Genomic DNA, 13,485 nt, shown 5'->3' on the forward strand with positions numbered 1-13,485 from the left:
AAAAAAAAGCAGCGCCCGGCAGGCGGCTCGGCGGCTCTGGCAGCTCCGGCCACTCCGTGGTAGAAGTCAGGCGCGCGCGGCCGAACGGGAGCAACACGCTCAACCGGTTGCCCTGGCAACCGAAACGGCGGTAATTTCTTCCCATGCCGCCAGGTGCCGCCAGCATGAAAACATATCCGCGGGTTTGTGACCTTTACTGGCCGCCGCAAACAGCGGAGTTTCCACTCCTAAATATTTCTTGCTCCGTGGTCGATGGACAGGTCCGCAACAGGAAGACGTGAAACCTCCTCAAACACCTGCTCGGCGACACCAACACCTGCACGAACCAGCACCACTTGCTCACCAAAGTCCTCCACCAGGCCAAAGGCACCGCTTCGCCGGATGATGTCATCAAGACCATTGTGCATAAGTATCTGCCGATAGCCACACGCCCGCCGACCCTACATCCCGATTACACAGGTACAGAAAACACCCTCCTCAACGCCAAATTTTCTGTTGAAGAGGTACGCCGGGCTCTCCATGAACTGAACGGCCGTTCCGCCCCAGGCCCCAATGGTAGAACCAAAAAGCTCCTGCGAAATTTAGACGACCTCCTCGGTCGTGTACCTCACAGCGCCATTAGTGACGTGTGGGAGCGGGGCGAGTTACCTGATGCCTGGAAACTCGCCCAGACGATCCTCATTCCAAAACCGGGCAAGGCGCCTGGCATCGGTAACCTTCGCCCCATCTCGCTCACGTTGTGCGTGGGTAAGGTGGCCGAGCGTGTCATACTCAACAGAGTCGGCCGGTATCTGGAAGACCAAGACTGTTTTACACACCACATGATTGGCTTCCGACCTGGGCTCTCGACGCAGGATACGATGCTTCTCCTGAAACACCAGATCATAGACGGCGGGGCCACTTGGGGTACCCGCGCCATACTTGGCCTCGACCTGGAGAAGGTGTTTGATAACATTGAGCACTCGGCAATACTTAAGGCGATCGCAGACCTAGGGCTCGGATGCTGGTTCTATGAGTTCGTCCGCTCCTTTCTAACTCGTCGCAAGGCCGTGCTCCATGCCGGAGACCTCACCGGAAGAAGTCGAGCTCGGACAGCGTGCGGCGAGAGGACAGACCCCCCAGGGCTGCGTCCTCTCACCGACGCTGTTCAACCTTGTGAAGATCGGGCTCTCCGATCGCCTCTCAAAGATACAAGGCCTCAACCACATGGCATACGCGGACGACATCACCATCTGGTGCTCCGCAGGGTCGGACGGCTTTATCGAATCCGCTCTGCAGGATGCAGTCGAAACCACCAAGTCCTACCTCGACCACACGGGCCTCAAGTGCTCCTCCGCCAAATCGGAGCTTTTGCTCTACTGGCCAAAACGACAAGGCAAAAGGCCTAAGGGGTGGAGAAACCCCCGACCGAGCAAAACATCACCGTCTGCACCAGAGACGGTCGCCCAATCGCCAGGCTCGAATCCATCTGAGTACTGGGAATGATAATCAAGGCGGGTGGATCAAACATCCAAACGGTACACAAGCTGACGACAAAGACGGACAACGCAATACAACTCGTACGCAGAATGGCCAACCGTCGCCACGGCCCCAAAGAAGACAATCTGCCACGTCTCGTACACGTGTTCGTTCATGTCACTTTACCTACGTCGCAGCAATGCACAAGTGGAAACAATCGGAGCGTTACGAGCTCAATACACTCATCCGAAAGGTAGTGAAGCGGGCCCTCAAGCTCCCAATCACCACGCCGACGTATCGACTCCTCGACCTCGGGGTGCACAATATGCTCGAAGAGATTGCTGAGGCTCAGGAGAGAGCGCAGATGATATGACTGACGATGACCAAGACGGGCCGTCACATCTTGCGCGAGCTCGGCTACTTCCCACCAAAAACCCAGGATCCGCCGGAGTTTACGCCGGTTCCCCGTGAGCTCCACGACCTGGTCACGATCGCACCCATTCCACGAAATGTACATCCGGAACAACCTCAACCTCAACCACCCAACCTCAACGAGACAGCCGACGACACTGCGCGCACGCTTACCGACCGCGCCGTCAGCCCTGGGCAACTGCGTCTCGGTGAGTTGGAGGCAAACAGGGATGCCCCAGTAACGTAAAATTAAATCACTAAACATTTTTACTTGGCATGACGTCTCTTTCCGCCCCCGCACTCCAAAGAGGCCGCAGGCGCTAACGCTACTCTTGGTGCAAACACATACCTATCCCAACCCCGCCATGTTACACATCATCTACTCGGATGTCTACCACAACGATGCGTGCCCCTCGTGCGGGGTCACGACGACACTCGCTTTGGGAGTGTAGAAACGCTCTGCCCGAATCTACCTCCGACAAGTGGGAGAAGACCCTATGAAGCCCGCTCCTACAAGACCAGCCATGGGCCAACCGGCAGGCTCGCACAGCGGCTGCCAGCTATTCCCTTTCGGTCTCTGTGTGGGAGACACCCACTGTGTGCTGACCTTTAATAAAGGTCCTGGAGGACCTTTATTAAAGTTTTTCCAATCCATTCCTAAGGTGCTCTCACCTGAGGATGTTTGTTCACCTACTGAAGGCAAAATATATTTATTCAGGGCACTAAAATCATCATCCGATTCACTAAACTGAAGTGAATGGTACCCATGAAGTGCATAAGCAGAAACAGTCATTATCCTGCAACACTTCACTCTGCAAATCACGCGAAAATCTCTTCAAGCATGGAAGAAGGAAAATAGAAAAAGTGTTGTCCTCGGCTGGACACAGTGCAAAGTGTAGTTATTAGTTGAAAAAGTTTCCAAAATCTGGCCCAACTAACCCAAATAACCGGAAAAAGCGAGCATGTGCGTGTGTTGGGAGGGGCCCGACACATGACCACCAATGGTTAAGGTTCTTAGTTCTGCTTATCCCCATCACAACCATCAGCATCCATTGCTTCGCATCCTCTGATAGTGCACACAAACATATTCATGAACCTCAACCAAAGCTACATGGGGCACTCTGTATATGCAACAGCCTGCAGTGGGAATACACAAGAAGGTCGACTGTGGGTCAAAGGATATCGTGGAAAAATGAGCCACCGTGGCGACAGCACAGACCTTGGGTTGGTCTAGCCAGACATCAGAGAGGAGCACAAACAGGGCATTGTCTGGCACATCGCTCAGCTCCAGCTGTGTCCGTAATTTCTCTGGAAACTTGTCGAAGATGCTGGCACCGCCCATGTATTTCCTGCAGTGTGATTGAAAGAAATGCTCAGTTGCGCCTGAGCATTCAACTTCTGCCTGGTCCAGAGAGACTGCTAGTTTCTATGCAACAGTCGCAAGAACAGTCACAAGATTCAATTCACAGCCAATACACTGTTTCTCAAAGCTTTGGCTGTAGCCCGTCTAGTTAGGCCTCGTCTACATGCTGTTTTGAAAAAGCACGAAAATGAATTTCAGTTTCAGACGTACTTCACTGCACATTGCGCAAAAGACAGGACAAAAAATTCACAGACAATTATGATACTCTTCAATGCAAGATTTGAGTGCGACTTTATAAGTGTTTTCATTTCGTGTGTCAATATTTTGCATTATGATTAGCATATAGGTACACGGTTTATATTCATGGTTTCCTTCCACTAACGACGACAGCGGCCCTTTGTCGCGGGGAAATCGTGCCACCAGTGTCAGCGGCGATGACACCCAAGGGAGCGCCACGTCGAGCCTTACTCGTAGCCGCTCGCCCCTGCCCCTCGCGGGAGCAGCGATCCTCATCACACACGCTGGTACCACAGACTGACCCCAGCAGCTGACGCCGCGGACGTGCGTAGCGCTCCCCACCTCAAGCCTCCCCCCCCCCCCCCCCTTGGAAGCACAGATGAGATAGCCCACGTGGCTGCGAATGCCGTGGCCACCGAGAAATCAGTGCATGCGTAGGCAAAATGGGTATATATATAATAATGAGTTCTTGTTCATTGAACACCATTTATTTTGAACGCTAACATAACAGAGTGCGCTTACACACGACTGCAATATGGCGAAATTTCACTGCCGCTGCAAAGGAATACTACTGAGGCAATAAATTAAAACTTTCGCAGACGCCGATGGTCAAATGGTTTAATCACATGCAGCTGCTTGCGTATGCAGCCCAAGAATTGTTTGCCACATGACCGAGAGACTGCCGAAGCAATGCATTCACTACCCACTGCCAACACTTTTCATGATTGTGTCATCCCACTGCAGGCGACACTATCAGCTGCGGGGGCAGAGTGGGCGTGAAAGCGCAGCTGCCTGGCTTTGTTTTGTACTGCCAATGTGAAGATATCATCGACACGGCGTGAAACTGTATCATTCGTTGCCAGCTCTGGTATTCAACAAATTTCTTTCCTCACTCAAATTTGCTTTTTTCAATTGCTCGATAGGAACACTTAGCGGCTCCTTTCGTGTAATAAATATTCATCGGCGACTGTACTTATTTTAAAAATTTTTTTTACAATACCCCTAAAGGCCCTCGAAGGAGGGTATTGCATAGGGGTGGGGGGGTGGCTACAAGAAGAAACACAAGTGTACATTCATTTCCCCTGTGCTTTCCTTGGTTTCATTGTCTGTTGCCTTTGTGTGGTCGTGTCTAACAAAAATTGAAGGCTCTCGTATCCCCTTCTTGCACACTGGACTGACTTGACAGACTCACAGCGTTTCCACAGCTGGCTCAATGGGAGGCAGGCCCATGGCATCCACATGGAAGACCATGTCGTCGTAGCAGCCCTCGGCAAGCACAAGACTGTTTTCCACAAACAGGTCAGCTGTGAACTTCTGCAGTGTGCGCAGTGTGTCAAGGTAATCGAGAATACCGGCACAATGTGCACAAGCTTTCCGCCATTATGGAAAGGTTGTGCGGGTAAGTGCAAGCAGACCTGCAAAATCAGTTCTTAATCAAATGCTGCAATAGGCACCTAGTTACTGCACTTTTTGTTGTAAACAGGGCAAAGAAACTAGTGCAAACACAGAGGCCAAGCGATGATGGTGCCAGTGTAAATTAGTATCCTGCTATTATAAAACTATCATCATCAGCCTGAGATTATATCCACCGCAGAATGATGGACTTTTTCAAGGATTGGTGCAGCCATTCCATTCTTCACCTGAACCCACACAACAACTGTGAATTTCAGTCTGATCTCTCCATGCGATCCTCTGTCACCCTCTCTAAGAAGCTTTAGCACGGGGACTCCTATCTAAATAGATGGGAAAGGAAAAATCGTTTTTCTCAGCAACCACTGCACCAAATTTGATGAGGTTAGTTGCATTCCAAAGAAAGAGCTAGAATCTAGTTACTGTTGGAAGCGAATTTTTTTATTTAGGCCATCAATATTTTTATAAGGCTTGTTAAAAATCGCTAATTTTTAGAAAGCGATATCATGATGTTTACAACCCTGCAACTCAGCAGTGAAAAACGATATCACAATTCTGTAAATTGTATCTAATTGTACATCTAAAGTGTACATAATTGATGCACTATATATGGCTTTCAAATAGACCACTAATATGTGAGTAGGACTTTTGCAAAACTTTTGTAAAGAATGTAGCAAATTCACATAATATGTAAATTGGTACATCAAATTTGTCTACTTTGGATGCTCTAACGGATGCAGTTTACAGAACTGCAATATTTTTCTTAGTGCTTCCACTTTTTTCAAAATTATCAATTTCTGAAAGCTCCTTTCAAATATTTTGGACCCTAAATAAAAATTCTGCTTCCAACAGTCACTAGAATTTAACATTCTCTCCCAAATGCAACAAATTTCATTAAAATCAGCCCAGTGGTTACCTCAGAAAAGTGTTTATGTGTTTTACATGTATTCGAATAGGTGGCATTGGAGTTGGGCCCGAACTAAAGCTTCCTCTTAACAGTGCATTCCTTTCCTTGGCAGCCATGCTGTTGTTACCCTGGAAGACAACCACTTGAATGCCCTGCACATTGCAGGGCGTGCCTTACTCCACAACTAGGCATCTCCATTTTATCTGTGATCCAGTTAATTGAAAGGGAAAGGATACAGTGCCAGAAGTGTCGATTTTCACGGAGCCAGTTGTGTCCTCGAGGAAGTAGTTGCCCTATTGAAGAAGAAAACGAAATGAGGGTGAAACAATTGGACAGGGAGTTACCCTGTCACTAGAATGCATGAGGACAACTGTGAGAGCAGAGCAAAGGTTCCAAGCACATTCTAAAAATTTGAAGTTTACACCCGTTGGAGCGCACCTTGTTCCCAAACAATATATTCGTCAAGTTCCTTGCTTGGGCTTCCTTTCGTGAAAACTTGGCACTCGCTACTTTCCTGTCAGGAATGCTGTGCCATGCTGATAATGCACATGTTAGTGATCTAGAAGTACCAGGCACGCACTGATAAAGCAAGGAAAGGGTTGCAAGACGGAGGATGAGTAGTGTTGTGGGTCAAAGATACACTCCAGAGGGTGCAAGTTTTTCTCACAGTGTAATTCTGCCAGAAGGGCTAGTTGGTTACCAAATGTGTGAAGCCCGTTATCAGTGCAGGATGAAATGGGATACAAAGAGTCTGTGGCTCCCCTCTGTCTGACATTTGATTTAGTGCCGGTAAAATGTTTCAAGATGCGCAGTCTCACACTAGCACTTTCCCATTAGACACACCAGTGACTGAGAACGCCACATGGGGCACTCTCTTCACAGGCAGCAAAAGGAAAATGCGGCAGAATTTAAATGACAAACAATGCAGGTGCCCACTTGCGGCAACATTAACTGCAGGAATAGGGCAAGCTTACCCAGTAGCTCGAATAAGTGAACTTCGTGACAAACAGATTATTGATAAAACACAGGTCCTGCCTACAATGTTTAAACATTCAGTCATGAATTATCAACTGTACCGCCTCAATGTTCTAGCCAACACATGACACCTCGAAAACACAACATTGTGATGGACTATTATTGTGACTATGAGCTCCGCTAGCAGTTATGCTTAGCACTAGACAAATGGGCAGAGAATGAGCATTCTGGGCCCATTGGCTGAATACGCCGGAGGTTGATTTCTGTAAGTAAAATTCGACACACTAACATGACGAGCTGGAGACACAGGGATGTTGCAGAAAGATGTTAAAATGGGCATGTTGGAAATTATCCCTTGTGAGCAGTGCGTAAACGAATAAGGACAAAGAACACAGGGTGTCTGTCAACTGCAGATGGATTCAGTATGGTGCTGCTGTATTTTGACATGTTTTTCAGAATAAACCTTCAATTGATAGACACCCTGTGTTATTTTCTTGGGTCTCGCCTGTTTGCATGCTGCTCACAGCAGATATTTAGTTCAATTCAATTTAACTTTATTTGCAAGCCTAGCCTGAGGAAATACAAACATTGTGAATTCAATGCTCCTTGCTCCTGCGCTGAGGTGCGTCCAGCACTGAAAGTGAAACCTGGCAGTAAGCTGAAATCAGCTTCACTTGCATTTCAGATGTACCCCAAGCGGGTATACAAGCACTGTCAACAATTCCAACCCCTTAAGTAGCACGCCACTACAACTCGTACAGGCTCTGCATCAAGTGGTTTGTCAGTGTGGTATGAGACTTCGAGTGAGTAACTTAGATATAATTCCAAAAGAATGCAATTCAATGTAGAATCAAGCAAACAAATGGCCATTATCACATAAATAACTGCTGCAAATCAAAAAGTACATTACCAGTGTCAACCGATAACCTACCACTATAAAACAGTACAAGTAACTATGAGAAGTCATGTAGCCACGCTTTGTAAAAGGGTGAAATTATCGCCGCACCTGTGCGCAATAAACTATGGGCGACAATATAGCCCATTTTGTCAAGCACACCAATAAGCAAATACATGTCAAAGTGCTAGAGACAACAACTATTAAACAAAATCAGAAAAACAATGCTTCATAATCTGCGCCTAATTAATGCTTGTGGCAAGGTGATCATGGCGGTGATCATGGATGTAAAGTTGTGCTGCATTGCCATAACAAGACACAAATGAATGAGGGCAATCGTAATCATTCTGTTGGTGTGTGATTGTGCTGGTACAATTGCACCTTGATACAAATACATAGTGTAACGTTACATCCATTATCTGTGCCCTTCCTCTAGCTGCAACTGCTACCTTGGGTGGTTTAATTTTATTGCGCGAGTATATGGACACTCCAAGTGCACTGCTGCCGTCGGCATCGCCGTGAGGTTCCATATAAAGTCCAAGAACAATAACACTATTGCCATGCGCCTCACGCCGTATGTGCGAGTGAAAGCGTGCGAGGGGAACCGACGATCGTAGCTCGACCTCGTCCATATGAAAGGGACGAATGTGAAGAGGAAATGCGCTGTCTTTTGTGTGCAAGGCGCCCAAGGTTGCGAGGTGCTGGTGGAGACGAGAGGGAGGGCGTTCGCTCCGGCTGCAAGTGTGCATGTGGCGGCTGCGTGCACTCATGTGGCTTTATCTTGAGAGTGATCTGGGTTGGAGGCAGAGTCTGGGTAAGTCGGCAGCTCATAGCTTTGTGGCTGCTGTGTGTTCTCGGCGTTAACTTTGTGTTGAAGCGATAGACAGCATGAATGTCATTTCGCTCACTCCTGCTGTCGCATTTCCTCACCCCAGCGTTTTGACAGTGAGTGTCCGCAGTCATTGAGTGTGATGTGTGCATTTTTGTTGTGCGCACTGACACTATGCTTATTTAGTTAGCAAGTGAACGTTTACAAGTTGAAATGGCCAATAAAAGTACTATCCCTACTTCACATGGCTGTCCGCTAATTTGCTATCGCAATCAATGCTTTGCTTTTCAGGCAAAACTGCGTCTTTTTTCAACCAGTTTGCAGCAGGAATTAAGTGACACCGGCAACGCACTGATGCGACACCAGCACTCGTAGACAGGGGACGTGAGAAGACAACACAACACAGCACGTGTCAGCACTGTGTTATGTCGCCGGACCTGCCAATCTTTCAATTCAAAAATCACTGCAGTGGAAAGGAAAAAATATTAAAATTCATTAAAATATACAAAACATTATTTCATTATTCACAGGTTCACTGTTTATTAATGTTTCACAAGCTTTGTTCTTAGGGATGCTATGAACAGGCACTCTTCTCTATACTATCGCAGCAACAATGATCTGTGCTGCAGACAAGACAAAATGATGATCAAGTGCAATCTTCATATAATGGCTGCCAACTACATGGTTGCAGTTATACAGTGAAACCTTGACATAACAAACGTCAGGGGACTGCGGAAAATAATTTATTTTGAAATACTGTTGTATTGGAAACACGTGAATTCGTGTCAGAAACTAAATTCCACCAGAGGAATCGTCCACATTTCAAAGTGGTACGTCCACAAATGCATTCAACCCCACAGCAAGGACTTCCAAGCAAGGGAGTGAGAATGCACACTCATGTGCAGTCGCCTCCACCCCGCCCGGTGCGTGCACAGCCGTGTTTCCGCACACTGCATTGACAGCCGCCGACAGTGAGACTGCATGCCACAGTTCTGTGCATGCTCCATCGGCGGTGCGACGAAACTCGACACTGCAGGACTGGAACGGCAACAGCGCGATGATTCTTGAACATGTGCCGACTGTCCCACATGAACCATGTAACAGTACATTTTTTCAGAGCATAGATAACGCGACTTGAGCCATTGCACCCACTACTCCTAAACTCGCTGATAATGCAGGTGGCTTGAAATAAAGTGTGCAGTCAATGCCTATATCATTCACATATTTGAGATCTGTACATGATCTGCCACCACACATTTTCCCCCAAAGATTACCGAAACCTCGAAGCATGCAGGAATTCTATCGCTATCATGTTATTTGATGACTTGCCAATTGATCATGGGTTCAGGTGGCATTCTAAATAAACTTGCTCTTCAGTGATTTGACTTTTCAATCCCGTGTGACTGTCGCGATTGTGAAGGATGTGTAGCGGCGCAACTATCGCCTCCAAAGCTGGTGAAGAATAAGATGGCTCACTCACGCTAGCGCACTCGACCCGAGTGGCAGCAGTAGCTGCCGCTCACGAGATCCCATAGGCACCATGGCAGGTTGGCCTAAATAAATCGAGGCCACGGTGGCTATCTCTTCGCTCCGACTCCCACAGATGCAAAGGCTTGAATTGCGATCTCTCAGTGCGTAGTGCCGTATCGATGGTGCTGGCACGGTGCCAATTTGTGTAGTTTCTATTTCCGTGGGCCATTACATGGGTGAGGACACGGATTTGTAATTACAGCCATCCATGAGCATCTGCTGCTGATAGTGGCCCATCAGATTCTAAAGTTTTGCAAGTCATAAATGTGCGGGATATACTGGGTTATACATTCTTTCATGGTGCTATTAAAATTGAAAAATAATTAAAGTTCAGTCATTATTTTGAAGTGTTTGGTGTTTTGAAATTTGTAGTAATGAAATATTTTTACATTAAAACAACAGGCTCTTGTCTGGGAATTGCCTAATTTCTATTAATCTGTGAAATTTCATAATATGAGGTTTTTGCTAACGAGTTAACTGCACATTGGTTTTGTGAGTTTATGTCACTGCCGTACAAGAGGGTTAAAAAAATGGGCCTATGAAATCACTGAATGACTGTATTTGCTTTTCATAAAGTTTGTTTTGTCTAAAACATATGCACATGAAAAATTGTAAAGTATTTGTGTCAATATGACAATCATTAACCACTGCTAAAAATGAAGCTCTTCACAATAAAATCTAGAGGTGTACAAGTATTCAAAATTTTAAATCAAAATTTGGAGGACACTTAAGCTTCACCTTTAAGAGTGGAATGCACTAGCATTCAAAGACCACCAACTGCTTTTCTCGCTTCCCGGCAACTGCAGCTTATGTAACCGTAACGTTTTCCTGGAAACGCTGACTAACGCTATGCACGAAGGCGAGCTTTCTGGGTTGCACCGTTCCTGCTAAGACAGACCACAAACGGCAGCTGGAAAAGGGGTTTGTGCTTCTGCATAACAAAATTGTTTTATCGTATATTCAAATTAGAATCCAGCGCTGTCATCTCTAAGTTGTGTGTAAGTCGTACTTTACGAATTCTCTGATGCATTTTACTTTGAGAAATTCAATTAGTTCAATAATGCCTTCGTGCTACGTGGAGGGCCTGCATGGATGGAGATGTGTGGTCCAAGATGATTTTCTTCATATGGACCACATCACCGCTGCCGGATCTCTGCGACACGATCGCACTATCGCATTGAAAATCGAGTAGTCCATGCCATTAAATTCATATTCTAATCGATAATTCACTATTTCAAGTAGTTGAACATTTTTTAATACTATGTAAGGGATAGAAACACTTATTGTAGTACAGAGGGAGATGGAATGTGGCTGTGAGGAATGTTCCAAATGATTCTGCTGGAGGGAAGCTGCAGTTGCTGCACAGGGGGACCAGTTCCTGACCAAACACACAGGTCAGATCAGTTCTGCTTAGCACTTCCAAGTCATTCAAAAAAGAATGGCTCACTTTAGGCAGCCAGCGTATAAATTTGCTCTGACTTCTTATTTTACCTGTCTCACCATATTTGCATCCCTTCAAATGAATGTGCGGTGCCTTTGCTCTCCTTCAGCAAACACAACATTGTTCAAGCATATGGCAACTTATCAAGAGAGAGAGAGAGAGAGACAACTTCATGTAGTCGCCTGCAGAACGACACCATGACTAAATGGCGCCGTGACGCGGGCCCTGACGTCTTCTCAGCAGGTGGTCTCTATTCAACTCCAGCGCGTGTTACTCCCGCGGTTGGTCGCCCTGTGGGGCAACGTTCCGTCGGTTTCGCTCGGCCTTTGTCTTTCAAGAGCCGCCGAGACCTGCTGGACGGCCCAGGTTTGGCTTTCGTGGTCGTAGCATTCCGCCGCAGCCGCGAGTCGCGGAGGAATCGTTGTACTTGTCGAAGCCTCATTGGGGAACTTGGTGCAATCCCATAGGATGTGCGTCAGGGTGGCCCTATCCCGCTGGCACACGCGGCACACATCACTCACATATAATTTAGGGTATAGATGAGTCATTAATACTGGGGTGGGTAAAGAACCAGTTTGCAATTGTCTGAACAGCACCGCCTCCGCTCGGCTCAGCCCCGGGTTCGGGGGTGGGAAAGTCCTTCGAGCCAGGCGGTGGAACTGGGTAAGTTCGTTGAACGTCGTAATGCGGTCCTTGGCACTACACCACGTTGGACGGTCGGTTGCAGCGGCGCGGTTGGTTAGCGCTCGCGCCACTGCGTGTGCCGTCTCGTTGTGGTTATCGTGCTTCTCGGATGCATCGTTGCCCGCGTGCGCCGGGAACCACTTGATTCTAACACACCGATTCTGTCGTTGCAGGTCAGCCGAGCATAGAACGCGCACAGCCTCACCACACACTTTGCCCTTTGCATAATTCCGCACTGCACTTCGGGGATCGCACAACACCGTCTGGCACCCGGGGTCGGCAATGGCCAGGGCAATGGCCACCTCCTCCGCCTGACACGCCTCGCGGACCCGTAAGCTCGCCGCTGCCCTCGTCGCGCCGGACGACGCCTCGATGACGGTAGCTACGAACGCCGCGCAGTCTCCCTGGTATTCTGCCGCATCCACGAACCTTGCGTGCTCGTCCTTGGCGTGAAAGTCGACGAGGGCCTTGGCCCTCGCCGTTCTTCTCTCCTTGTTGTACTCCGGGTTCATGTTTCTCGGGATGAGGTCCACCCGAATCCGGCGCCGGGTTCTGTCCGGGACAGAAACGTCGCTACTCGCCGCTTTCGCTCCGGGCGTGAAGCCCAAGTATTGAAGTATGCGCCTGCCGGCTTCGGTCATAGAGAGCCGCTCCAGCTGGGCGGTCCATTGCGCTTCCGCAATTTCGTCGAGGGTATTGTGTACCCCCAGGCTCAGGAGCTTGTTGGTGCTCGTACACTCGAGTAGTCCGAGCGCCGCCTTGTAAGCTCGGCGTATCAGGGCGTCGATTTTATTCCTTTCACATTGCATCCAGTTGTGGAAGGCTGCAACGTAGGTGACGTGGCTGATTACGAAGGAGTGCACAAGCCGAATCAAGCTTTCCTCCTTCATCCCGGCCTTGCGGTTGGCAACCCGTCTGATGAGACGTATTGCGTTGGTAATCTTGGCTGTAAGGAGGGAAATAGTCTCGCCGTTGCCCCGTCGCTTGTCTATGATCATGCCGAGCACCCGGATTTTGTCGACCTCCGGGATCACGTGGCCGTTCCTCGTCACGATCTTGATGGCCTCGTAATCCCTCGCTTCGCTCTTCTTACGTCTGACGTATTTCGGTGGTAACACCAGCAGTTCTGACTTGCTCGGTGAGCAGATCAAACCAGAACCGTTCAGCTGGTCTTCAATCGCGTCGACGGCGTCTTGCAGCGTGCTCTCAATGTGACCATCGCTGCCTCCCGGAACCCACAGCGTGATGTCATCGGCGTAGATGGTGTGCCGGACGCCCTCGACGCGAGAGAGTCGCTTGGCCACCTCGATCATGACGAGGTTGAATAACAACGGCGAGATGACCG

At 48.4% G+C, this 13,485-nt stretch overlaps 1 protein-coding gene across 5 annotated transcripts in view; it reads right to left on the bottom strand.

The window, feature by feature from the left end:
• PolE2 (DNA polymerase epsilon subunit 2) overlaps positions 1-13,485 on the bottom strand; it is a 116,739-nt gene that overhangs the window by 57,346 nt on the left and 45,908 nt on the right. For all 5 annotated transcript variants that reach the window (XM_075694908.1, XM_075694910.1, XM_075694907.1 and 2 more), the window contains 3 exons: positions 6,023-6,079; positions 4,662-4,783; positions 3,089-3,218 (listed from right to left, as the gene is read on the bottom strand). In XM_075694908.1, the coding sequence (XP_075551023.1) occupies positions 3,089-3,218; positions 4,662-4,783; positions 6,023-6,079 (309 nt within the window). The remainder of the gene's footprint in view (positions 1-3,088; positions 3,219-4,661; positions 4,784-6,022; positions 6,080-13,485) is intronic.

The sequence above is a fragment of the Dermacentor variabilis genome, chromosome 6 (genome assembly GCF_050947875.1).
Source record: "Dermacentor variabilis isolate Ectoservices chromosome 6, ASM5094787v1, whole genome shotgun sequence".
NCBI lineage: Eukaryota > Metazoa > Arthropoda > Arachnida > Ixodida > Ixodidae > Dermacentor > Dermacentor variabilis.